The sequence below is a fragment of the Kogia breviceps genome, chromosome 19 (genome assembly GCF_026419965.1).
Source record: "Kogia breviceps isolate mKogBre1 chromosome 19, mKogBre1 haplotype 1, whole genome shotgun sequence".
Classification (NCBI taxonomy): domain Eukaryota; kingdom Metazoa; phylum Chordata; class Mammalia; order Artiodactyla; family Physeteridae; genus Kogia; species Kogia breviceps.
In genome coordinates, this window is record NC_081328.1 from 24,859,747 (window position 1) to 24,886,275 (window position 26,529).

Consider the following 26,529-nt stretch of genomic DNA (forward strand, 5'->3'; position numbering starts at 1 on the left):
GCAGTGGTGCTCCTGTTGCCCTCTCTCTCCTTAGGCTTCTGGGCTAGGTTTGGGCCTTACCTTTCTCAGAGCTGAGCAAGCAAGAGGAGGGGATGGAGAAAATGACCTTTTTCATGTCTTAGGCCCACTCCTCAGAGTTCTCGGAAGGAAATTCTCAAATTCTCACTGGTCTTTCATTTCTGTGCGACAGCAGGGTTATACTTTCCTCTCCTGTCCTCAATGTAACAAAACACAGCAGAGTGCTGAGGCTTTGCCTGTGGACATACAAGAGGTGGGCCAGGAACCCAATTCTCCTACCTCTGACCTTAAATAAAGAGGGGAACCTTCCATCTTCTCTCAGCCCTCTGAGTAGCAGAAATGCCCATATGATAAAGCTGGAATAATCAGGAGACAGGAAATTGGAAAAGGGACCCACAGAGGACATGCCCTGGGGAGTATGGCTCTCCCCAAGGTCTTGAGGAAGCAGCTGCAGGCCTATACTTCATTCCTTACAAACCGTCTTAAAAGCCAAGAAACCCTATGGTTCAGATCATGCCTTGACTGCTACTGCCAGGTCTTGGGACTTGCCCTCAACGAGCTGTGTCTCAATTCTTTTGTTTTCTCCCAACGATTTGATAGAGTGGGAAGGTGGGAAGTATCGTATACCATCTATTTCGACACCTTTAATTTTGTGATTCTACAAAATTTTTCTCCATTAGGCAAAACTTTGAACTCCTTGAGGGCAAAGGCTGGGCTCCTATACCCCTTCAATCCCTACTCAAGAGTCACGGAAGTTGGTTTGTTGCCTTTTCCTGCAGGCTGTTGATCACTAGCTGAGGCCAGCCATCCGGAAAGCCGCTCACCTCCTTCTGCACACTGCCACCATCTGGGTCCTGCGACCTCACAGGACCATGGTGCTTATTTCCTGCTCACCCACGGGTTCTGAGGTAGTCTCTGCCTGTTCTTCCACTGCGATACTCTTAACGCTTCCAAAAAATAGTTGCACAATAGAAAAGAATATATATAAAACTGAGTCACTTTGCTGTGCAGCAGAAACTGACATTGTAAATCAACTATACTTCAATGAAATAAAAATAATCACCACACACACACGAAAAGGTCCACAAGCTCCCTGGGGACAGGGAAAGGGCTTCTTCTCTGCTGGAGGCCCTGTGACTAGTGTTCTTGCTGAGGGGTGAGAGGAGGGAGGTGTGACTGGTGACACCCTCCCCAAACCAATCAACAGCTGCCCCCCCCCAGCCCTCCTCCACATGTGAAAGAACACCAAACAACTCTGTTCAAAACAGTTTATTTTATTTTATTTTTTTTTTGTCAGACAAACACATTGATTTCTGGACCACAGTAGAGGATGGAAACCTTTCACAAACTTATTTATTTGAAAATACAAATATAAAATTATACTTTCCACATCTGTGATGTGAGAGACTGCCATCCACATAGTAATTTTTTACAACAGGGCTTTAAGAAAGCCACACACAAAGACCTGAAAGATGCTTGAGATATATATATATATAGATACATATATATGTATATATATAAAAAAAATACTCACTACCAAAGTGGTCATCAGTTTCATACTAAAGTATAAAAGTAAGGGTGAGGTCAGCCACAGTGCTAGGGAAAGTTTTATTTAGATACATTGATGTCCACATGAAACGCTTAGACTTGCATCCTATTACATATGGAATTCCGAGTTTACAATACACCACGAACGGCAGATTGGCTAGCCCACGCAACTCAAGAGGACACTCACAGATTCCACACAGGATGGTACAGTATGTACAGAATACAGTAGCAGAGAGCCTTCTGGAAGGCTCTGGAACTTTTGTCTCTCAGTCCCCCCATCCCACCCCACCCCCCGCACGCCCCTGCCTCCTGGAAACAAACTCTTGTCCGAGACAATGCATTCTGATTATTTGATAGCCAGGTGTTTAGATTAAGGTTGCTTCCCCAGAGGGGTGGGTTCTATGTATATATTTTTGTTTTAGTTTACTTACTTTTTTTTTTTTTTTTTTTTTTTTGGTTAAAAAGAAAAAGAAAACAAACATATACAGTATTAAAGTATTGCTTAACGTACAGCATCTCCTTGTGTAGTGTCGGTGCCCAGGACTGGGCTGAGCTGACTTCTGCTTCTTTTCTGTTTGGAGCAGGGGGCGGGGGCGGGGGAGGGGTGATGGGGGAAGCCTGCCAGCGTCTCTCTTCCATGTGCTTGCCTGCATCTGTCCCTTTGCTCTCCACCCCCGCCCCCCCCCCCCAACCCTGCTTCAGCCTTCCTTGGCAGGTAGCCTGGCTTGTGAAGCACATTAGGGAAAGCAAGAAACTCTTCCCTCCCCCACCCAACCCCCCCAGCCTCCCTCTGACCCTGCGTGCCACTCCCAACTGATAAAGAGAAGTATGTTAGTGTTTCTTTTGTAAACAATTTCATATGCAATATAATACAGAAAGCATGGCTGACCTTTAATAAAAAAAATATAGTAAACTATATTGCTTTATTCTTGATTATGCTGCAGTGAGTCAATGGTAGAATGAAGCAGTGTGGTGGGGTGGTGGCTAAGTCCCTAGCCCTCGTTTGCACTAAAGATCAAAATAGGTTTTGCTTTTCTATTTGGAACCAAAAAGAGAGGAAAAAACAAATTTTTTTTTAAATCCCCAAATGAAAAGAGAACCAAAAAAAAAAAAAAAAAAAAGCCCAAGAAACAAAACAAAATCGAAAACAAAAACTGAACACCTTTCAGGTCATTAGAACCAACAATTACCCAATGATTTTTATACTAGTCTAGCAAGATGTGTGTAACATTCACTGGCTGTGAACTGCTGTGCAGTGAAACATTAAATTGACAGCAATAGAGCCATGCTACCTTAAAGTCCAAGCTACGAGTTCAAATTAAGATGAAGGTTATGAAGGATAGGAACATAAAGGCCTGTTGGGACTTCGTTTGAATCAAGCCGATGAGCGACTGGGATAGAGAGCGAGGCTGTTTGGTTTTCCCAGTGGGTGTGAGGAAGGCCACAAGCCAGGTGGGCGGAAGCTCCTGGAGAGGAGACCCGGAACTTGGTCATCCCCATTAGCTCCACGTCCAGGTAGAACCAGGAATGGGTCCAGGAGCTTACGCAACTCACTCTCCTCTGTGTGGGAGGAGAGGAGTTTGGGGGCCCCAGGCAGATGGATCTAGAAGCCAGAAAGTCACCCGGTGGCTACTTTATGATTCCGGGGAAAAGCCATCAGCCAAGAGGGTTTCTCCCCCAGGGAAGGTGAAAGGTGGTTCCCATGTTCGCCACTGAGCTTAACTGAAACAAAGACAAGGCTGAACGTCAGTGCTAAAATAATTTACAAAAATCTTCCAAAATGGACTTCTAGATGAGTGGGGGACTAACGTGAACCTTAACCTAGGTAGCCACATTAAAACATATCAGATTTCCACGAGATTTGTGCTATGGGCTACTGGGTCTCTTCAAAAGGTATTATAAACATCTAAAACATATTCACACAGATTATCAATTTCTTCTGAGCATTCTTAAAAAAATATTTTTTCTCTTAGTAAAATCATTTTAATATACCATGCCTTCCTCTTTTAAAAAATAAATTAAAAAAATCCAGTTTTGCATATCTAGCGTTAGCATTTAAGGTAGTATGGCACACCCCGTCACAGTTGGGGGGTGGGGTGGGAATCTACAAAACGCCGTAGAGTCTGCCGGCATCTGAACATCGTGAGACCTTGGGTTAGTTGAAACCACATCAGATCAGCAAAAATAAAATTAAAACTTGAAATTGAAAAAAAAAAAAAAATGAAAGGAAAAAACTGCCCCCAAATTATTAGCATTTTTTCATAAATAAGAGAAAGTTCTATCCTTACTGGTCCTAAATCTGAATAACTATGTCTAATTTTTTTAAACCTTAATTACCTTATACCTATCAATATGTACTAGAAGAAAGAGGAGAAAAAAAGTCACTACACTAGTACCAGGACAGCACGCTTACAAGATAGCCATTTTATACATTATTAACAGACAATGATCAACAAAGAGCTTTCTATGAGGTGATGGGAACGCAGAGAAAGGAAGGGTAGTACAGTACATCATCATCATGGACAAAATAGTAATGAAATTCCCTCGTCTAGACACTGAATTTCTGGGAATTTATTGTCTCTTTTTTTTTCCTGTTTTTTTTTTTTTTTTTTTTTAAATAAAACTTCTATTTTGTTATGTTATTACTTGAACAAGTTTTGATGTTTTAAAAGCGCCCAGCATTTTACTTAACCTGGTTGTTTGGAAATAAAAAAAAAAAAGAAAGAAAAATAAACCAAAAAAAAACCCCTCACCAAACAACCTAACATTTTATTGGAAAAAACGAAGAACGTTATTTATTCTTTTTAAAACGTTGCTGTTTAATTAGAATTGAAAAAGGCTTTTTTTCTTTCTTTCTGAGTTAGCATTTTGGAGCCTTTTGCTTGAAGATGCTTTTACCCTACCATGTCTGTGAATGTCTACGTTAGTCTACTTTGTTAGTAAAATTTATAAAAATAGGAGTGCAGCAGCTCTTTATAATAAATGTCGCATTCAGTGTCTCATACTGGCTGTGCCTTAAGTACCAAATTTATAAACGTAACAATTTAAAAAATATTAATAAAACGTCAATATCACATTTTAAAAAAGAAAAAAATATATATCCACACTACAATATGTTTTAATGCCATCTATTGAGTTGTACTTCTATAGTTGCTGTTGCCGACCTATTACCAACATTAAAAAAAAGTTAAATTAAAAAATATCCTTCATCATAAGTATCTTTCCCCATCTGAGGACCATATATTATAACAGCCAAATGTTAAACATGTGCAAATAGGAAACGGTCAGTTTTTCCCACCAGTCACAGTGCAGCGATGTTTATACTTTTTATTTTTTAAAATTCTGTTTACATCTACAATAAATTAAAAAAAAATTCTTCCATAGCCTCTCTGGTGATACTTGCAGCACTGAGGTATCAAAAAAAAAAAAAAAAAAAAAAAAAAAACCAAAACCAAAAGGTTGCTTTCCTAATTGGTAAATAGAAAGTGAATGGAGAAAAGGTTTCATTAATGCAGGCTTATCCACTCCTGGCCCACAGGCCCCCAGAGCTGGGGGCGGATGGGAACAGGGGAAGAAGAGAGGCAAAGTGTCCTAGGGACCTTTGGAGGTGCTGAAATGATTGGACAATAGAAAATGATCAAATATTTAAAAATTAAGACTGAAAAAGGATGTCCCCCCACCCCTCCCCACCCAAGCCAAACAGGTGTGCTTTGAAACATTAAATATGTTAAATATTAAAATTGTAGCTTTGTTTTTAAAAAACGTCTTGGGAAAAGCAGTTTTTCATATTTTAAATAAAAATCTAACTAGACGGTAACGTTGGAAGCTGTGCACAGACGAGAGGTTAATATGCTGGTATGACACTAATACAGTTCTTAGGTCTATCACACAGACAAGAGGAGCTAACCAGTGTTCTAACTTGTCGCGGGGTCGGCCTGGCAGCTGGGTGTTCTTCGGTCTCAGTCACTGACTTGGTCATTGTTCCTCCCCTCCTCCATCCACAGAGCATCAAACTGCCGGAGACCGACTCCCTCACAAAAATATTTTTGATTCTCTCTTTCTTAATAGTTTCTATGTAGTTAATGGAATTGTATTTACAACATTTCTTTTTTTAGAATTCACAACTGCAAAAAACCTTATAATATCACCTCTTTCAACAGAAAAAAAGCACTTATAGAAAAGGAGGACACTCAAAACATCGTCGTCCTTACCTTATTGCCGAAAATAGATATACTTAGGTTAACAAAGAGACAGCACAAAAAAAGAACCGCTATAGTCTGTTAATTAGCCTACGACATCTCACTTCTTATACAATGCAAAGTAGAAAGTCGACGCCCACCTCCCGCTCCATATTTCACAACCTCGCTTCTGTGTGTGCTCAAATGCCACCTGAAAATTCATACAGTCTCAGAATTGGTACCAAAATATTGAGAGTAATATTACCATCTCAGCATCCTTGAAAAGTGAGAACAGAATTAAAACAAGCAAAAAAAAAATTTTTTTTAAGAAAAAAATAATACCTTGATATAACAATTATACTATGGTTAGCTTTTAACTAGATATTAAAGCTATATGACTACTGCACTAAGTCAAAATCACTACCAAATGTGATCTGAAGAGACTTAAAAGGAGAAGGGGGAAGAGAGAAGAGGGAGGGAAACCATCAAGAAAAACAAAAATAAAACAAAACCAAAATCATGGGATATATACACATTTAAAAGCTGTTGTCTTATATTACAGCAGATTCATGAGATGATGAGATGCAGTCAACCCTCGATCCGAAGTGAGCCATCTCTGGTTGGGATGGGGAGTGAGGCTGGTGGGGGAACAGGTCTGATGACATCACCTAAACAAAGGGCCACTCAGAAACTTCGCCCAGTCTTGCCTGGACATCCAGGTATGCTCTGCAGGGCAGGGTGTCCAGAAGGGAACAAAAAGTGGGGGTGGGAGGAGAAAGAAGAAATGTCAGACAAGCATACCATTTACTCCAACTTTTTATTTTTTTTATCTTTTTCCTATTTCTTTTTTTTTTTAACATCTTTATTGGAGTATAACTGCTTTACAATGTTGTCTTAGTTTCTGCTGTACAAAAAAGTAAATCAGCCGTATGTATACATATATCCCTATATACCGTCCCTCTTGAGTCTCCCTCCCACCCTCCCTATCCCACCCCTCTAGGTGGTCACAAAGCACCGAGCTGATCTCCCTGTGCGATGCTGCTGCTTCCCACTAGCTATCTATTTTACATTTGGTAGTGTCTATATGTCCGTGCTACTCTCTCACTTCGTCCCAGCTTAACTAGAGCTTTCAAAGTATGGCTACACTGGGCTACTGAGGACATTTGAAAATGGCCAGGCTAACCGCTGACTGGGGTCACAGCCTGAGCTGTGACATCGGAGCCACGCCTGATGCTGGGGAGAGGGGCGATCTGCAGCTCACTTTGCTGGCTTGCTAGTTTGCTGATTCGACATGCTACTGTAGAATTCTTGAGGCAATGGTGGGAAATGGGGTCAGCAGATGTGGTCATGCTGGGTTTTCAGGTGGAATGGTGAATTGCACAGTGACTAGTGACTAGCCTTTTCTGGTTAAGCTTCTGTCTTCAAAGCTTAATGTTTAAAAACTTCTGTCTTTATGAGGTACCCATCAATGACTGTCAATAACTGAAAATGCTAATTTCTACTAAAAAAAATCATATTACATACCAAAGACTCAAGGTCAGGACACATAAAAACATTCACAACAAATAACCAGCTTTGGTTCTAGGAAATAAAACCAGGCCTGGGATTCACAGACTTGCCAATCGAATCTCCCTGAATTGACTGTGAGCCTGGGCCCCTCCTTCGTGGATGGTACTAAATGTCTGAGGGTCACCTCTGCTGGGGACAAAGTGTGTGTTTTGGTGCGGCCATGTGACTCAATTGGCCCACTTAATCATTTTGGAGGGGGCAGGTGGTTACCTCCACTCTCGTCTATTCCATCCTTCTGAGTCCTAAAGGTGGATGAGGGAGGCTGCTCTGGGGGCAGCCTCGGCCCTCCCCCGACCCCCATGGAAACGCTGCAGAGGCCTTGGAGGGGGTGGGGAGGAGGTGGGAGGAAACCTACACTTCCCAACCCTCCACTTCCAGGGGAGGGAGGGAAGAAGCGCTGGCAGTTGTTCGTTCAGTCCTCTCGTCAACTGATTCTACGAAGGGCTGGAGCCATTTTCCATCCCCAGCGTTCTTGGGTACAACAATCTGCCTTGCTCTCAGAGGAATCTTAGTTCCCTTGGGGCCCCCGGACCCAGCTTAATTAGTCGTGAGTAGCTCTCCTTCACACCGTTAGTGGCCTCTGGCTCCGGCCGGCCAGCGATGGCTGGGTCAGTGCTGGAAGGGAAGTGTAGGCGAGGGGTGGGGAGAATTCACACACGGGGTTTATTTGGTTAAGAGAGGCAGTTGCGTTAGTTGAGGTGATTCCTTAGCAGCAATATTAGAGAAATTCAAGAGATTTATGGAGCTCAGCTCCACCTGGTCCCCCAGCTGGGCCCACCCTACTGAGTCCTGGCTGGCTTAGGGGCCTGAAGCAACCCTCTACAAGAGGGGCATCCTGCTGACTGCAAACCAAAGTGGCAAATCCATCTCCAGCCTTGCTTCTTTTACGTCCCAGCTCCTGGAGTGAAAGGCGCTTATGCCCCAGCTGGGATTCTATGAGTGGGACCCATTCCCAGGCCTTGCCTGTCGCCCTCTCTCTCTTCCAAAGAAACAGACTCATATCTCAAGACCTCAAACTAACTTGCTAACACGGGGCACGTTTAGCTTTCACGAGAGAACCCTTCTCCCTTCTTGGTGCTCTTCCGGAGAATGACGGATACTCATTTTCAATGAGAACGTGGCAAGAGGCTCCCTCACTGACTGCCCCAACCTCCCCTCTCCTCCACTCCACCCCTTCCATATCCCCATCAAAGTGATTTTAAAAATGTTTAATTAACTTGAGCTCAGTTTAAAAGGTTAGGAAACTGGCAGGAATCCAAATCCATGTAACGCAGGTGATGTCGGTAATTTAATTTGCTTTTCGAGCGGGGAATCTGGATAATTACTCAGTAGTTACTGGCAAAAATGTTTTCTTTTCACTAAAAGGTGGAGTCTGGCTGTTTGACTGCATGAACCCCACTGGCCAAGCCCAGTGAGCTCTGGGGAGCTGAAAGGGCCCAGCAACCCACAAGGCCAGCTCGCAGGATCCTGCCCGCCCTCCCACCCCCAGGCCTGGCAGAAGCCCAGCGGTTCCCTGCCTCCGCGCCCCTGGGACGGGCACAGCGCAAAATCTCCTTCCAGTTTCCCATACTCTTGATTGTATTTCAAGACAGAGAAAGATGAGGGGTGGGAAAGATAAAGAAAAGGAATCAAAAGAATCAAAGAAAAAAGGTGGGATCATGCTTTAAGCTGGAGGAGGGATGAGAGATGAAAAGACTGGATTTTTTTTGCCCCCCATCCCCCTGAAAAGGGGTCCAGAAAGAGGAAGGAGAGATGTGGACGTGAGGAGACCAGGGCCGTGCGTACTTGCATGCCCAGGGCGCATACATGTACGGACACGCCCAGCGGGCGAGACACATGGCAGAGAAGGTAATACCTCAGAGTGAGATGGTAACGAAAGCGCCTGCTCAATGGTATCCATTTGTAAAGGCCGTTGCAATCAAAGGTCCCTAAAATTGCACAATTGTTAAGGTCATCAGCACACTATACATGGGAACAGATTGTCATATTCTGGGAAAGGAAATTATCTCTAGGACTAGACTGTGGTTGCCAGCATGAATATGTAATTCTGAGACACCGTGCCATGAGGGGCCAGAATGACATCCTTCCCAGCCCCGACTCCCCACCCCCGGCCTGTCTGCTCACCCAGGGGAAAATTGAGAGCCAGATTCACAGGGGTGGGTGGGTGATAGGAAAGGGGGGGGCTTGTGCCGCAAATGATGGGCACCGTTGCCCTGGGCCCCAGAGAGCAAAGATAACAGTGTCTCTGTCCACAGTCCCAACGGCTCCAGCTGGGGAGAAAGCAAGGCCTGTGCAGACCAAACGTGACTTGATGTGCTTATTTCACAAAGCATCACAGCACACAGGTCAGAGACCGAGGTTTTCATGAACAAATAGGGTCTGTGTTTCTGGGCACTGCCAATGGAAATGAGCTGTGTTCTACGTGGTGACAGACGGTCTACGAAACTGATGCAGCTCTAAGCTGAATAATACTACTCTGGATTTGGTACTACAGCTGATCCGAGGGGATTTGACTCATCAAACTACTGCCTTAAGTGATATTGACTCGGGAGTGGAATTGAACAAGGACCCGGACCGCACAGGCCAGGGATGGCAGAAGTGTGTGTGTGTGTGTGTGTGTGTGTGTGTGTGTGTGTGTGTGTGTGTGTGTGTGTGTGTGTGTGTGTGTGTGCGCAGCGTGTGTGTGCACGCATGAGAGTGTACACACGTGCGTTTGAGGTGGGGATGGAGGACTTCTAACACCAGGGTCAGGGACGGGCTGCCCTGGTGCCCAGACTGTCTGCCCTTGTTCCGTTCTCCCCAGCACAGCTCGGGAGGCAGGGCTCTCCCGACAGGGACATGACCTGGGACAGCAGACACTCCCAACTCAGCTCAAAATCAAACTGCCTCCAAGATGGTGAGGTGGGCCGATTTTCTGTTTTCCAAATGGAAGGGACAAGCGAGTAAGTGGGCTCAGGCACATTCATGCTCACACACACTGCGAGGGGGAAGAACAATACAATCTGAAAACAGCATGCAAATCTGTTAAGCAAATTTCCATTGCCTGGATTAGTCAGATTATAGAACCACAGAGCATTACAAATATCAAATGCATCTGGCCTTCGGGGGCAGGCGCAGCTAAAGAACGCAAATGGGAACTTACTTGGAACCTGGAAACTGTTAAGAAACATTAGCGGAGGAAATCTCCTGGGACAGGGCTTGCACCCCACGCTATGTCCCAGGCCCCGGCGCTGCCTCTGGACCTTGGGCGGTGACTCTCCCGACTAAGCTGCTACCCTGTGGGGCGGGTCTGTAGCTCCAAGGTCCCAGCGCACACGAGTCTCCAGGAGGCCGGGATCCAGGAGAGGGGGCTGATACTGAGGCTCTACTGTGAGCCAGCTGCTGACATATCCTGTTTCCATGTATTCTCTCACAATCTTTTGAGGGAGGAACACTTATCTTTGTTTGGCAGCCAGGGAAGCAGCGGATTATATACGTGGCTCAAGGTTGCATGGGCTGGACGTGCTGGAGTGGTGATCTGAACCTGACATACTTCCTCTACTCACCCACGGCCGCACACCGTGCCTGACCCACAGGTGCCCAGGAAGCACCTAAACAAAGAAGCTTCAGCCCTGGATGGCTGACGTGACACGGATGGGGACCCGCTGCCCTCTCCTGGCCTCCCACCTCTGGACTTTTCTGGCACACCCGCCCCGGTTGGCGGGGGGAGCACAGGAGATGGGCAGGAGGGCAGGGGTAGGAAGGTACTTACAGCTATGCCGTGGCCGAAGCCTGAGCCCGGCTGTGGGCTGGCCGCACTTATGTAATTCCCCACTCCGGAGTCCTGGCTGGCAGGGCCATAGAGATCGGCGACAGGTCCTGGGCTGTTGGCCCCCGGGAAGCCTCCGGGCCGCGCCGGGTTGGAGCCTGCCGGGGAAGCGGGCGCGCCAAAATTCGGTTGAGCACTGTAGCTATTCAGGACTGGTGTGCAGAGAATAGAGCTGGGTATGAGGCCAGAAGCCAGGCATGCACCGGTCATTACAAGCCAAACACTCCAGAAAAACAGCTGAGGCCCAACTTCTAACACTGAACCAAGGCCATGCGAAAACATCAGCAGGGACTCAAGAATACTCAGCCCAGGCTACTACTAAGAAGCTCGGAGCTCCAAAAATAGAATAAAAAAACAATCATTCAACACACTACGGCAACCAACCGGAGGTGCTTCACTGCCCACCAAATTATCACAATAGAAATAGAGATATATATGGAAGAGAGAGAGAGAAAGAGGTTTTTTTTTTTTTTTTTTTTCACATCTGAATTGATGCTCATGCAGTCTTGTCTAGATCTGGGCACGTTGAGACAGCATTCACATCCCATGCAAACTACAAAGGAACTAGTTTTAGACTACACATTGTGTTAATATTGATATTAAAATGTGACAGGAAACAAAGCAACTTGTGTCCAGGACCAAAAAAATCTTCAGGGAGGGGATTTTTGATTTGCTTTTTCTTTCACTTTTTCTTTTTTTGTTTGTTTTTGGATCCATTAAATGACAAATTTGTTTTAAACAAAAAAAAAAAGACAAAAAAGATCTTCAGCGCCCCTCCCCCCCACCAACCACTTCCCCCCTCCCCACTGGCTACTCCCTCCCTTCCCACCCCTCCCATTTAGACCCCTGTATGAAAGTCATCAATACTGAACGTGGTCGGAGGATGGGATATGTCATGGAAAAGTTGGGCATCTTAACATAACCGTAATGATGGTGGCAGAGGGTTCCCTTCTGGGGTGGAGAGCAGGGGATGGAGGGAGGGGATGGGGTGGGGATGGCAAATCTGGAGGCTCTGGGGCCGAAGCTGAGTGAATGCCAATGATTCTACAGGACACCCACACACTCACCTCCTGCAGTAGAAGGAAAGGGGGGATTTAAACTTTTTTTTTCCTTTCGTTAAAAAAAAAAAAAAAGACAGAGAAGTATGAATTCAGAGCATCCTGACTGAACCAATTTATCACTAAAGCATATCTGACCGAAATGTCTGCTTTCTGTTGTTTATCTTCACATATAGACTCCAGACAGGAAAAGAGCTAGGAATGTACCTTCGCCACAGAGAGATGGGACTTCACACCCACAGATTCTGAGAGTGGCGGTGCAGAGGGGACGGTGGGAGGAGACACTGCCTCGGGCTCCCTCCCTTAGCCTCCCCCAAATTCCATCATTCCCTCCCCAGCAAGGGCCACAGCCTGTCAACCAGGTTGATTTTGTCTCATCTTCATTTCCCCTTAGTAGCTTAAACTTTTTCTTTTCCCTAATGGAAAAAAAAATTATTTTTAACTGTAAAAATAAGTTCTCATTGATTTTTTTTTTTTTTTTTTTTTTTTTGCGGTATGCGGGCCTCTCTCTGCTGTGGCCTCTCCCGTTGCGGAGCACAAGCTCCGGATGTGCAGGCTCAGCAGCCATGGCTCACGGGCCCAGCCGCTCCGCGGCACGTGGGGTCCTCCCGGACCGGGGCACGAACCCATGTCCCGGCATCGACAGGCGGCTTCTCAACCACTGCACCACCAGGGAAACCCGTTCTCATTGATTTTTTAAAGCTCAAGGTGAGTCTGAGGCTGGCCAGTTCTGGGCTACAGCTAACCCATCTCAAAGAACCAGACAATCTGGGTTCCAGGCATTTCCATGGCCTCAGGGGCTGCTCCTCGCAACAATCTTCTCCCTCCTGCCCCCCTCGGCACTTCCCTCTCTGCCCTGTGGCCACCCGCCCTCAGTGGCAGAAGGGAAGAACATCTGCAAGTCTGCTCTGGGCCATGGCCTTGCCCCGCGGACCTGTGGATGGAGCCCCTCACTTCTGGGCGGCGGGGACTGAAGAGCCAGATGTGGATTGATCTCCACCCATTTGTTGCCGGGATGGGAAGAGACCGAAGATGCACTCCAGCCCGGCCGGTGGGAGATGGGGACAGGACACGAAGATGCAAAGGAGAGCAAGCCAAGCTGAGCCTGGCTCTTGACTCAGCAGAGAAAAGGCAAGCTGCTGCCTTGGGATGCCCTCTAGGGCAGGAGGCCCCAAGGTCAGGCCCCTTGGAAGCTGTGCTGTGAGAAAGGAAGAAACTGGCCACTGGGAAGAACAGGTTAAAGAGAAAAAAAATCACAGAGGCTTCGAGCAAGTGAATTGCTGATTTGGGAAGTCACTGGCAGACAAAGAGGGTAGGATTTTTGAATACAGAAGATTAAACTTGCAGATAACATTTGGCCTTGCTCACTCACGGAGGCTAGCATCAAGCTGCGATATTCAAGATATTCAAAAGGCAGCATTATCTTGGTCTCACACACTTTCTTCCTCCGGGCTAGGGAAAGCTGAGGGAGCTCAGACAGTGGACTCCCGGTTCACCCAGGCAGCTGACCCCGCTCCTATACCAAGTAACCAACCAAGTATCTAGCTGGCTCTGTTTCAGGGTGGAGAGCAGGGGTGTGGGCGGTGGGGCCACAGTGAAAGATAGGAGGACTTTTTGACCTCTTTCTCCTGTGGCCAGATGAGGATCCAGGAGGACAGGGGGCGGGCCCGCCTATCTAGAAGCCAGGGAGAAGGGAGGTCTCCGTCTTGGCTCCTTCCAGCAGGGGGAGGGCCATCCAGAGACTAATCCAGCCCAAGGAGGCAGCCTGGGAGACAGGAGGCGGCACGCCCACGGAAGGATGCTGTCCTGAAACACGCCCCTCCGGAGGCTTAGAAGACAGGAGGGCTGGTGGTATTCGGCCCAGCCCCTGGCTACCTCTCACACCATCCTGTATGCCCAGGAGGCCTGCAGCTTGAGAGTTGGCCTGAAGGGAATTTCACTGTAAGCAGCTCTTCTTAGGCCTACATTGCCCCTCCCTGCTCAGTCTTCTTCCATCAAATGACACCAGAAGGCACTGTATTAAAATGCAGCTCTAAAACCCTAAGTCTCGCATGAATATACACTTGCCCTCCTAATGCCGGAGCCCCAGCTCAGAGTCACCCTGCAGACAGTCCCCAGCCAAGGGTGAAAGATCAGGCCGTGGGTTCCCGCCGAGGGTGCAGCTGGCAGACAAGAAGCACCTGGTCCTGGGCTGGTCCTTTTGCTCTAGGCTTCTGGACAGTGGAAGCTGCACCCTCAAAGGCTGAAGCAATGGAGGAGCCGGGTCTCTGGGCCCCTTGGTCAATGACTCCCTCTTTCTCTATGGGCGGAAGACCCAGGCTCCAGAAAGCATGTTAACAAGCCGATGAGATGGGCCGAACCCAGGATCTCTGGGAATGCTCTACCCAGCAACAGCTCTGCTGCTCGGGAAGGAAGGGGCAGGGCACTGCGCACGCCAGCGTGTCGGCGGCTGTTCCCGCTGTCTGACGGTGGGAAGGCATTAGGGACAGAGCGATTTTCTTCTTTCGGGAGGTTCGCACTGCTCACTGGCTGGTTACACAGTAAAGGAGGAGGCCCTCCCCGCCAAGCTGTGACCTTGAGAGGAGAGGCAGGGAGAGAAGCACGACTCCGAGCCCCTGACCTAAGGGTGCTTTCTGTGCCAGGCACCCCTCAGTCCATTTTCAATGGTCTGTCTCCTTGGAGGTCGCCTCCAGGCTCCTTTTGAGGGGCCAGAAATGTCCCACAGGTCAGGATCAGGTCAGGAAGAGGGGATGGGACATTATTCTTGGTGGGCAAGGACGCCCGATCTCCTGCTCAGCTAGGGGGTGTGTGGGGGGGGATGGGGAGGGAGGGAGGGGTCTCAGTATGTGCTGCTGAATAAATACTGCTGAGATTCAGAAATCGGACATTCTGACTCCTGTCCCAGAGGAGGACAGTGTCCTGCAAACACCCTGGGCATTTTTGCAGCAGAAGCTGTGAGTGCTAAGTGGCCTTGGGCAAGCCCTGGGCCAAGTTGCAGTTTGGGGGCTTGCCGTGAGGGTGCAGGGTCACTTTCCCATTGGCTGCTCTGGGCAGCATCCACAGCAGTGGTTTAATACTGGGCAGGCTCCTCTTTACCCCTCGCCCCGTCCCCCAGCATCCTCTGGACTTTCTGGGTCCAGGCAGCAGGTATGCTCAGGGAGGCGGCTATGGTGCAGAGAAAGGGAGCACTGGACTTGGAGTCAGAAGACCTGAGTGTGACCCTGGCCCTGACCTCCGGCTACACGCCTGAGTGTCAGCCCCTCACCTGTTGGAGTCCTCACCTGCGACACGTGCTGCCTGCCCTACTCAGCCTGACTCTCTGTGGGCTGTGGCGAAAACGCAAAAGAGATCGTGCTCTGGAACTTGTCAAGTTTAAAACAAATACACCTATATTTGAGATAGCTGTGTATGCAGAGCCCAGCAAGGCAGGTACCATACGCAGATTTAGGAAAATCTGATGCAGGAGAGTACAATTCACTGGCCATACAAATCAGGAAGTGATTCACACAAGGGTCTATTTCATCCACCTGGTGCACTTAGTCACCTTGGACCTGATGAAAGGACTCTGGGGACTGGGGGGCAGGAAAGCAAGGACACTGTATCTCAGAGGCCAGCAAGAGGAAACGCATCTGAATTTGGAGGCACTTTGCATCCGATGAAAGGAGGAACTTCCTGCCCATCAAGGGAAGAAAACACCTCGATGGCTGACCCAGGAAAGCCATCCAAAGACCTTATCCAAGGTCTGTCCTGCAGGCTCAGGCTCTCACCTGCAGGGGCTGGACCCAAAGCTCGTGGGCCCCTCGGGGTTTTACAGCAAACCCAGGAGATGCCTGCCTTCTGGAGGGCATACAGTCTGCATGTGGTTCTGCCCAACTGTGGTCAGAAGGGGCTGGGCTGAGAGTGGAATTTGTCACCGAGGGTGGGGAAGTCATGGGGGAGGGCAGTGAGAATCAGGACAGTCTCACTGTAGGTCTAGGAAAGGTATGGAAGTCCCAGTACTTCTGTATGATCCCAAAGTGATGCCACTGGACCTGGGGCAGAAAGCTAGGGCCCAGGACTCTAAGGGGGGCACCCCTGGGAGGGTGCTTCTGGCTCTAAGCCTTGAAAAGTAGGTTATTACTGATCCAGAGAAAGGAACTGTTTCCAAAGTCTTTTCCAGACGAGCTCAGTCCACATATCTGGGACAAGCCAGGGCCCTGCCAAGTCCCAGCCTTAGGCCTGGGTCCTCGTTCTGTGGATCTCATGTTTCGCCAAAAGGTAGGGCCAGCCCTCAAGACAATTTCAATCATCTGCTAGGTGAATTATCTGTTGCTGCCAGGTTTAATCTCAGGAGGGGGCCTCGTGGCCCCCAGGACATTTCTGGGACAGACTGTGTGCTGCTCACAAGGCAAATGCAGTTGGTGGGCCCGTCCTCAGCAAGTCCAGCTCAGAAAGTAACCTGCCGTCCAGCAGAACTCATTATGCCTCTATCAGGGACAAGGGAGGGGAGTCTGGGTTGACGGTGTCATGGCCCTGTTCCCAACCCCCAGCTCCCGCGGAATGGAGGACCCGGAGCATAAGCCGATGTGATATTCTTTGAGGGCAGGCCTGTGTTAACTCATCACACTAGATTTATTTTTCTTTTTTTTTTTGCGGTACGCGGGCCTCTCACTGTTGTGGCCTCTCCCGTTGCGGAGCACAGGCTCTGGACGCGCAGGCTCAGCGGCCATGGCTCACGGGCCCAGCCGTTCCACGGCATGTGGGATCTTCCCGGACCGGGGCACGAACCCGTGTCCCCTGCATCGGCAGGCGGACTTCTCAACCACTGCGCCACCAGGGAAGCCCATCACACTAGATTTTAGGGGTTTTTGTTTGTTTTAGAGAATTTAAAGAAAGCGACTGAAAAAGGAGTGACTGGAGGGGCTCTGTTGATAGGCTGATGCCAGAGAAAAGAGGCCAGTCACTGCCCCTCTGACACTCACCTCGTCTATATCATGCTTCTCTCCGCCTGGATTAAAACTCCACAGCAGCAGAGCCTGTGTCTCATGTCAGCAAGGGACCCCTCAATGAGGGGGGCGTGTGGAAGGCGGGGGCCCTCCGGGTTCTCATGGGACCCTGTGCTCTCCAGAGTAAGAGCAACCTGCTTGATTCCCCTACAACACGGGAGGCTCAGTGGATGTTGGCTCCAGAATGCCAGGTGGCTGTCAGAAGTGGAGACCTGCCTCTGAACAGCCAGCCTCTCCTTGCTAGGGGGCTCTGAGGAACACCAGCCAGGCAGCCAAGGCCTTCTTTTTTTTTTTTTTTTGGTGTTACGCGGGCCTCTCACTGTTGTGGCCTCTCCCGTTGCGGAGCACAGGCTCCAGACGCGCAGGCTCAGCAGCCACGGCTCACGGGCCCAGCCGCTCCACTGCACGTGGGATCTTCCCGGACCGGGGCACGAACCCGTGTCCCCTGCATCGGCAGGCGGATTCTCAACCACTGCGCCACCAGGGAAGCCCCAAGGCCTTCCTTGAAACAGAGTTGACGACCCCAATCTGCAGTCTCACTGTGCCCTCTGCAAGGCGTGCCCACTGTAAATTAATGCAGGTGGTCTGATGGGAAAGGTCAGCCCGAAAAGATACACCTGCTTCTGATAATGGAAGGAGAAAGACTCAGCTGTGAACTATCAGCAGGGCGAGGAGGGAATTGCATCCAGCAGTCTGCCCGGCCACTGTGTCCCAGGGATCCTGGCTCAAACTTTCCTCCTAGAGCTTAGCCTGGAGGTGGCAGAGGTAGATACAGAGGGCCAGCAGTTACATCTATCTTGGGAAAACTGTATGACACACTAAATTAAAGTCAAATCAGTTCAGGGACCCAGATGCAGGGACAATCAATTTTATATACGACATTTTTTTCTTTTTAAGCTCTGCTGAAATTCAAGCTATTTCAGAAGGCAAGGAGAAGACATACTTTAAAACTGGGGGAGGCTTGAGAGAGCAATGTGATGGTATTTCTTTCCCCCTGTCTCCGTATACAAACCAATATATTACCGAGAAGGACAAACTCAGCCTGGTATCAACAAGTCTGGACACATCCAGCAGAGATGCCTGGCTCGTCATAAATACTGCACAGGACACATGGAGAGTGTCAGCTCATTCACGGGGCTGAGGAAGTCAGTGTCACAAACATTCCAGCTGTCGGTTTCAGCGGCGGCAATCTTAGAAGGCTGCAGTTTCTGCTTGTTTGCTCAGCACCTAGCCTGCTTCAGACTACTGAGGTCAGTGTAGATGTCCGTTGGTTAGTGCTGGCCTGTCTTAAGCAGGGAATTGATGGACAGTGTAACCTAAGACTTGGAACTCATTATTTTGTAGAATGGTCTCAGCTTCCAGTCAAATCACATCCCCTAGAGAGATAACTTCACCGCTGGTCGGCTCCAAAACCCTCACATCCTGGGTTACTAGTGAACCGGGATACTCACACTAACACTCAGATCCGTGTGAGGAGACAACCCCAAGCACCCCCAAAGGACCTATATCCGAGGAGGGTTTGGTGGCTGGTACTTTATACTTTCTGTTGTTGTACGATCTCAGCAGAAAACAACTCATTCTCTTTCCATCTCGATGCTTTTTTCTTATCAGCCCTGATTGGGGTGTGGGTGTGTCTCTTCCTCACAAAGGACTAGGCTGTGTTAGTTGGGATGGAGGGAAGGGGCAGGAAGGGGGTCAGGGGCTGGCTGCCATCTGCTCAGGGGGTAAATTCGGGGGATGCAGTAGCCTTGAGTGGGCCTGGGCCTGATGGCCAAAGAAACCAAGCTTTTGTCATGAGGGCAAAGAACGAACTTTCTGGGGCCACCATCAGGTTCTCGTTTCTCCCAGACCCCAGGGGTCTTGAGGGACTGACCTTGTTTGCATGTTCCAAGGAAGAAAGGGGAGAGGGGTCCCAGGGAAGGGAAGGCCACGACGTGAGTCCCTGGGGCCTACGTGGCACTTGCTCTGCTAGTGTGAACCATCTGCCCGGCTGCAGCAGCTTCCCCAAGGAAGGGACCCCAGCGGCCGCTCCAGCTCAGGCCACAAGTGGTGAATGCAAGGTGGTGATCCTGACCCCTCTGGGCTGTAAAGCAGCCTTTCAACAACACTTGCACCCTGAGCCTCTCAAGTGCTTCAGAAGACGAGGGGAAGTCAACCCCAGAGACAAATGTTTATAGTTTGGCTGAAGCAGGCGGTGTTTTAACACTCACATCCTGCTGCCTCTTCCTTAAATTAACTGGTTTCAGATTCCAGGCCCACACAGGTTAGAATGGGCAAGGAGCAGCACACGGGCGATGCCAAAGCCTCCCATTCCAGCCCTCCCTGATCTGAGAGAAGGAAAGGAGGATAGGGAGGGAAGGACTCCCTCTCTCTCTGTAACACTTCTGCTGCTCCAAGTGTCTCCTAGATTAATCCTGAGATTTTGCCTCGCTGTGTTTTTTTTTTTTTTTTTTTTTTTTCGGTACGCGGGGCGGGCCTCTCACTGTTGTGGCCTCTCCCGTTGCGGAGCACAGGCTCCGGACGCGCAGGCTCAGCGGCCATGGCTCACGGGCCCAGCCGCTCCGCGGCATGTGGGATCTTCCCGGACCGGGGCACGAACCCGCGTCCCCCACATCGGCAGGCGGACCCTCAACCACTGCGCCACCAGGGAAGCCCCTGCCTGGCTGTGTTTTGATCGGGTGACCCCCTGTGTCCCCAAGGCACACCCATCTCTTTATCTTTTCAAAAAAGAAACCAGTCTGGCTTCTCCCCGCATGGACCCAGGCACCCCAGCCGTGCTGTGTGTGCTGGCTCTCGAATTCTCACCCTGCCCGCCCACAGCCAGAAGGGTCAGGTCCTTGCTTGTGTCTTGTAAGTGATTCTACTCACTGCAGCCCCAGCGTACATTTCCTGCACTATAACTATTGTTAACAGAAAATGCTATGAAATACAAGGCCAGAACTACATCCTTGTAGTATCCTCAGTCACGATGAAAAGCTCGGAAGGAATGAGGTGATGCCCTGTCCCAGTCGGCAAAGGTGGGGCGGGGGAAAGCCTCATACTAGTTCAGGCAAAACGGGGTCTGGAGGCAAGGGGCACAGGGTTCCAGAAGCTGTGGTTTCTCGGGGTGCCAGGCTAGAAAGGGAACTAAGATTCACTGAGCACCTACTGTGTGTCAGGCGCGTTGGCAGCTGTTTAACACCATCTTGTTCACGCTCCTAACAACTCGTAAAATGGGTTTTATTGCCCTGGGGCTGCAGACAAGGAAACCGAGGGCTGGGGTCATGAGGGGATGTGTCCAGGGTCTCACAGTGTCTCAGACCAACTGAAACCAGCTCTCACTTGGTCTTCAGGGCCACTCTCCCCGCCCCGCACCCCCCTCCCCCTGCTGCTTTTTAAGCTGAATCACGCTGCCCAGTTGTCCCTCCTTGCATCATAGTTTGACAAGTTTTCTTCTGTTTATTTGGATCTTTCTTGGCCTCACAGAGGTCACAAAATCAAGGACAAGGAATCAAAGCTCCAACGTTGGAATGCCAGCTCCCAAGGGCATGGGTCCTGCTGCCCTTTCCAAATTGGGAGCTCCCTGGAGGCGGGGGTGTCTCCCCCATCAGACCGGGGGCTTCCTTAGGTTGGGCCATGCCTGCCACAGGAGACAGGGGTCAGCCTCTCACCTGAGGACCAGACCACCCTCCTCTGTGCCACATCCCAGGACAAGACTGGGCACGAAGCATGCATGCGGCATTGCTGGGGTCAGGGGGAGGTGGAAAGGGCACTGCCAGAGAGAAAGGAAGCCCTCCCACCCTAGAAAGTGCAACCAGAGGGCTGGTCTCAGTCCCCAAAGACTACTCCAGTCTGCTGAGGGCTGTCCTGTGGGGAGCTGGCATGCCCTAGCACCCTCAGTATTTACCCCCTGATCACATTTCATGGAAACTCACTGTTTGGGGCTCTAGCAGCCAGGGGGTGGGGTGGGGATGGATGTACAAAAGGCAGCCCCTTGAGGACCTGTACAAAAGGCTTTCCACTTGAGCAGCCCGGCTTTAATGATTATGAAGGCACAGGAGTTTAATCCATGTTTGATGTAAGCCCTATTAGCTCTGTGTCCTTGAAGTTCAAAGCGGGCACATACATGTCACTAATTGGCCAAGCATGGCACCATTCAGCTCCCTCTCATGTTTCTAATTAGGTCTTTAATAACAAACAAACTCCGACCTTACCAAAAGGCCCCCTATTCATCAGACAGTCAAGGAGGGTGGCTGCTTCCCTGTTTATGGTTGCTCCGGGCTGTTGGTTCTATGTGTATGCTCTCAATCTCAGCCAGGACAGGGCTGTCCTGGGTGGGTAGGTAGGAGAATCCATCTATGAGGACAAAGAGCCCTTCAGCCCATCCTGGAGGGGTGGATTTCCTGGCCCTGCCGGGAGGGACCAGTGGTGGACAGGAGAGGCCTGGGTTCCAAGGCTGCCGGCTAAGGACCCCAGACCAGCTCTCCTGCTTGTTAGAGGAGGCTGGGGTGAACTGTCTGGCTTGGCTCTATTTATCTGTTTCTGAGGTAGGGATGCTGATGACAAAGTCACAGAGATGATGTGAGGCTCCATATCTAGCAAGAACCTGATGGTAATTGAGTCCATGGTTACAGGTTAGACTTGCCTGGGGAGCTCTGAAGTAACGCTGAGGCCTGCCCACCGTGCCCCCCACACCTCCCGCCATCCCCCTGTAGATTCTGATTTGATGGATCCACAGTGTGGCCTGGACACTAGGAATTTTAAGAACTCCTTAGGCGATTCTAACATGTAGCCAAGTTCAAGAACCACTGCGTTTGCCCCAGTTCCACAGCTCATCGACGACAGCTATTGACAGGTCCAAATACCATCCAGAGTGCCGAACCCTAAAGGGTTAATCAACCACACACGAGGATGGAAATCTGACTATAGGGTTGTTGTTTTTTTTTTAATGATACACAATTCTGGAAATATTTCTATCCCTCTCATTGCCTTCACACATTAAAAAAATGTGTGACTGATTTTTTCAAATGTATCCCTACCAGTTGCCTCATCACGTGGAAGCCCCTGGCTTTCTCTTCAGTCACTCCTCTCAGATCTTAAGGCACTATCACTGTCAACCTTTTGCTCCCAATGATAAGGGATCCAGAGCTTTGGAAACAGCAGCAATACAGAGCTATAGAGCTGAATGGTGCCCAAGAACCCAACAGTCTGAAATCCTTTGTCCCCAAATCAACCAGCTAGTTGTTGGCAGAAGCCAGATTGGAACCAAGTCTTCTGATTCCCTGCTCCTCCTTCTACGCTCTTATCGTATCATCATCTTCTTATTCTTCTTCCTCCTCCACCTCCTCCTTCTCTTCTGCTTCTTCTTAAAAGCCTCTTATCATCCTTATCTGATTAATCCACAAGGTAACCCGTCCCCTAGGACAGGGAAGGGATATAAGGGATGCCTCTAAGCTGTTTCCATCTCCAAGGCCAGAAGCCGGAAGCTGTGGGGTCAACCCCTGAACAACCAAGTAACCTTCTAGCAAGTCATTTCCAAGTCTGATTTGTTTCTCTTCAAGCCAGGTGGGAGGGGAGACACTGAAATCTCAGGGGCTACCTCAGTGGAAGGCTTAGAGACTATTTTATGCACCTGGAGCTGAACAACCTAGACCCAGAAAAGTCGAACAACGTGGCCAAGGGTACATAGCAAAACTGGGCGAGAGGTTTCTTCCAACTCAGGTCCATGTTTTCTGGTTTTGCTGCTGTGTTTGTGGTCTTTTCTCTGGAGCCTGTGTTGACACGACCAGACTCTTCTGCCTGGGTCAGTGTCTGACCGACCCCCTGACTCCAGGGCATCCTGGGTCCCGTGTGTTGGTAAGGCTGAGCATCTCCTCTCCCGGCCAAGACGGGGAAAGCCTACCCTTTGCATGTTACAGTCAGAAAAAACTTCCAGAAAGAGAGGGGAAAGCGGGGCTGGGCAGCCTTTGCCTCCCACAGTGGGCTCTACCACAGGCGCACAGGTTTGCGTTAACTGGACAGACCGTTTTATTAATATTAATAAGTAACTAGGAACAAAGGGCCCCTTTATTTTTAGCTTTCTCTAATTGCATAGTAATTGCTCATCAACAAAACAAATGAGCCCCTGTTCATGGTACTGTTGCCATGGTACTGGGAGCCCAGCCTCCCTGCAGGACGATTGGCGGAGGAGACCACTGCTCCCGCCTCCGGCTCCGGCCCTCCCAGCCATTGGCTTAAAGCAAAGCCCCAGCAACTGGGCGGCCAATCCCCTCCCAGCCTCAGGGCTGGGCTGGGCTTCCCAGCGACCTTCCAGATTAAGTCCTCACAGCTCACGTGAAGGGTTGTTGACTCATCCCTACCGAGAAGAGTCTTGCCCAAAGCGTCCTCCCCTGCTTCATCGCCTAGTTTCCTTCAGGCAGTGGCTAACTTCCTTCAATTTTGTTTTAGCTAAAGGCTCCTTTCTAATAATGATCTTTAGCCTGGCTCACACTTACCGGACCATGCCTCCTCTGGGCCTCCTTTGTGTGCCTTTGGTCTGAAGAGATTCAGAGACCAGAAGCCAGATCGGAAATGTCAGCTAAAGCCAGACAGAACCGTGATGTTAAATCTGCAACAGCAGAAGTAAGTGCAAAAAACACGTATAATGCCTCCTGCAAATGACTGGGTTCTCTCCTCCACCAGGGATATGGAGAACTGAGTTGATGGCAGCGGTTGGTTTTTGTTGAGGGTATGTTTCAAAGATGTAGAGCTTTGCAGGTATGGCAGGACTGGAACGATGGAGCGTCTGCTGACAGACGCTGTCCGCTGAGACAGACCTAGGCTCAGATCCTGCCTCCGACACCTCACACATGCTAAGCCACAGTTTTTATTTAAATCTTAAAAATGGGAATGGGAATGACAGCACCCATTTCATAGGGCTATGAGAATAAAATGGGATAAGGGAGGTGGGCTTAGCACAGTACATGACTCACTCATAATACATGTGAGTTATCATTAACATATTACTATTACCGTTATTTTATTAAAATTGGCTAGGAAGTGTCTTTAGCATTCTATCCACCACTTGCAAGATATCCTTCCCTCAAGGGACCTCCCAGGTGGGTTTGAATTTTGAGATGCCAGCTGGAACCCTCTGGTCCATGCCATAGAGTGGATTTCGTTGTGGCTCTCTCATCCTGACAGATCTAATTGCAACAGCCAATCACAGCTGTTCAAAAGCATTATTTGCCCACCTCCTGTTGTCCAGGATCCCAGGATGGAAAGGGGAGACCTTTGTATTTATTAATGAGCATCCAGGAACAAAGGGCCCCTTTGTTTTCTGCCTTCTCTAATTGCACAGTAATTACTCATCTATACTAAGAACGAGGCTGACTGCCTCCTGGAGGATTGATGGTTTATATTGTTGGAGAAAGCAAGCACCACTCTGAGATAACATGCAAAATATCTTTCAAAGACTCAAAACCCTTTCTTTCATTGAGGAGAATTCACCAATCAGGAAGAAGACTGAGGACACAAGATCACATTGAGAAGCTAGAGCGAAGGAGGGGGCATCCCAGGGAGGGTTAATCGGGTGTGGTTTCCTGCTGTTCTGAGCCAGATTTGGACAGAGGGAGCAAAGATGAGGACAGAGGGAAATGCACTGGCAGAAAGGACGAGGGCACAGGAATGGGAACCAATAGCCCCGAGCAGGGAATGAACAACAACTTGTTGGCAGAAGCAAAGGAGAATTGCTGGAAACTAAGGTGGACTCCCCATGATGGAATGCCCTCCAGGGTCTGCCTTGCTCTCCTCCCCTTGCTCCAGACCACAAACCCAGCACAGCCCCAGGGATTAAGCGGTCAGATTGTGCTTTGTTGGGCCACTGCCAGGTTGATCTTCCTTACTTGGTTCTGTCTTTACTGAGTTCCACAGCCATAAAGAATATGAGCCTCTCTCTCCCACCAATATGACTATATCAATCGGGCTTTCAAGGTCTCCCTCACCCAGACTCTAGCCTGTCTCTACCTCTTCAAGCCTATATCCCCACCGCCCATTAGACAGCCTCCCACTGTCCCCCAGCCAGCATGACGTTGAGCCCAGAGTTAATCAGCTAATGGGGAAGAGTATCTCTTACTGGGCAGCTATATATGAACATTTATGGAGTGTTTACAATTTCATGGTCTGTCACTTGTCCTTATGCCTCCCCTCTTGTCTCTCTAATCCACCCTGCTGGCTGGCTTGTCTAACAAACAAATCTGATGTCACTTCTTGGTTTCAGGCCTCTCTGAGGCTCCCAGTCACCTAGGTGAATCCAGGCTCTTTAGCATGGCACTAAGGACCCCCTGCACTGACTCTGCCCAGCTCTCTAGCTAGCTGTTGCCCTCAACCCCAGTGCATTTTATTTTCTAGCCAGAGTGAACCATTTGCAGGACTTCAAAATCACTCTGCTCTTCTGGTGGCTTTGCATAAGCTGTTTCCCCAGGCTCCCTGGGGAACTCCTATCTGTCCTTGAAAAGTATAGATACTCGCTCGCCCATGAAACCTTCCTCGACCGCCCCCCCCCGCCCCCTCCCCCCGGCCCCAAGCTCTGTGCTTCTCCTTTACTGAGCTTAGGCATCATATTGTAAGTACACATTAGTCTCCATGCTAGGCTGGGAGAGCCTCTAGGGCAGGGACTGCTCTGGAGTCATCTATGAGCTTCCAGGGCTGCCAGCATCAGTCTCTTTTTTCCTCCTTTTATCAGGACCCAGATTTGCCTTTGGAAATCCATCCTTCTTCCACTGTGTTGGAGCTCCTTTAGCTGGTTTAGAGGGGTCAGACCCCACCCTCAGTGACTGCTTCTTGCAACCTAGGCCTTGACCAAATAGCACAAGGTTCTGGACTTTTGCTAGAATTCTGGACCACCTGACGCCCCTCTTCTTCTAGACAGGGTAATGTGAAGCAGGAAACTGCTGCAGTCATTTTGCCATCATAGGAAACCAACAAAAAGACAATATCGAAATGAGAAGGAGGGCAAAGCTAAGAAAACTGCAGAAAATGAGCCCTGAACACATGAAGCTCACTCTTCCAATAGAGCTTCCAGGATGTCAGCCAATAAATCCCCTATAATATTATTTAATCACACTGAGCTGGGTTTTCTGATACAGCCCAAAGTACCTTGAATCAAGGCCTAGGACGGTGCCTGTCACATATAATAATAATAATTACTGTTGTTGAACACTTAATAAATATCTGCCGATTTAAACTCCACGGCAGATGTGCCCTGGGTCTGGTTCTGAAATCTACATCTGAAAGGTTGGACTGTGAGGTCTTGGAGCCTGAGTTCTCAGCCAACACAGAGCTGGCAGCCGAGCCTGTTGGGCTTTCCCAGGACGTTCCTGTATGTGCAGGGTGTCTGGGCGGCAGGT

The 26,529-nt window shown here is 49.2% G+C and overlaps 1 protein-coding gene across 7 annotated transcripts in view; it reads right to left on the reverse strand.

The window, feature by feature from the left end:
• Positions 1-1,276: 1,276 nt before the first annotated feature.
• Positions 1,277-26,529, reverse strand: part of MSI2 (musashi RNA binding protein 2) — a 394,546-nt gene continuing 369,293 nt past the window's right edge. For 2 of the 7 annotated variants that reach the window (XM_067021862.1, XM_067021863.1), the window contains 2 exons: positions 11,065-11,219; positions 1,277-6,470 (listed from right to left, as the gene is read on the reverse strand). In XM_067021862.1, coding sequence (XP_066877963.1) covers positions 6,429-6,470; positions 11,065-11,219 — 197 coding nt within the window. In that variant the 3' untranslated portion in view covers positions 1,277-6,428. Of the gene's footprint in view, positions 6,471-9,168; positions 9,242-11,064; positions 11,274-26,529 lie in introns of those variants that run through there. The other 5 variants (XM_067021861.1, XM_059047765.2, XM_067021860.1 and 2 more) reach the window with 5 other exon arrangements.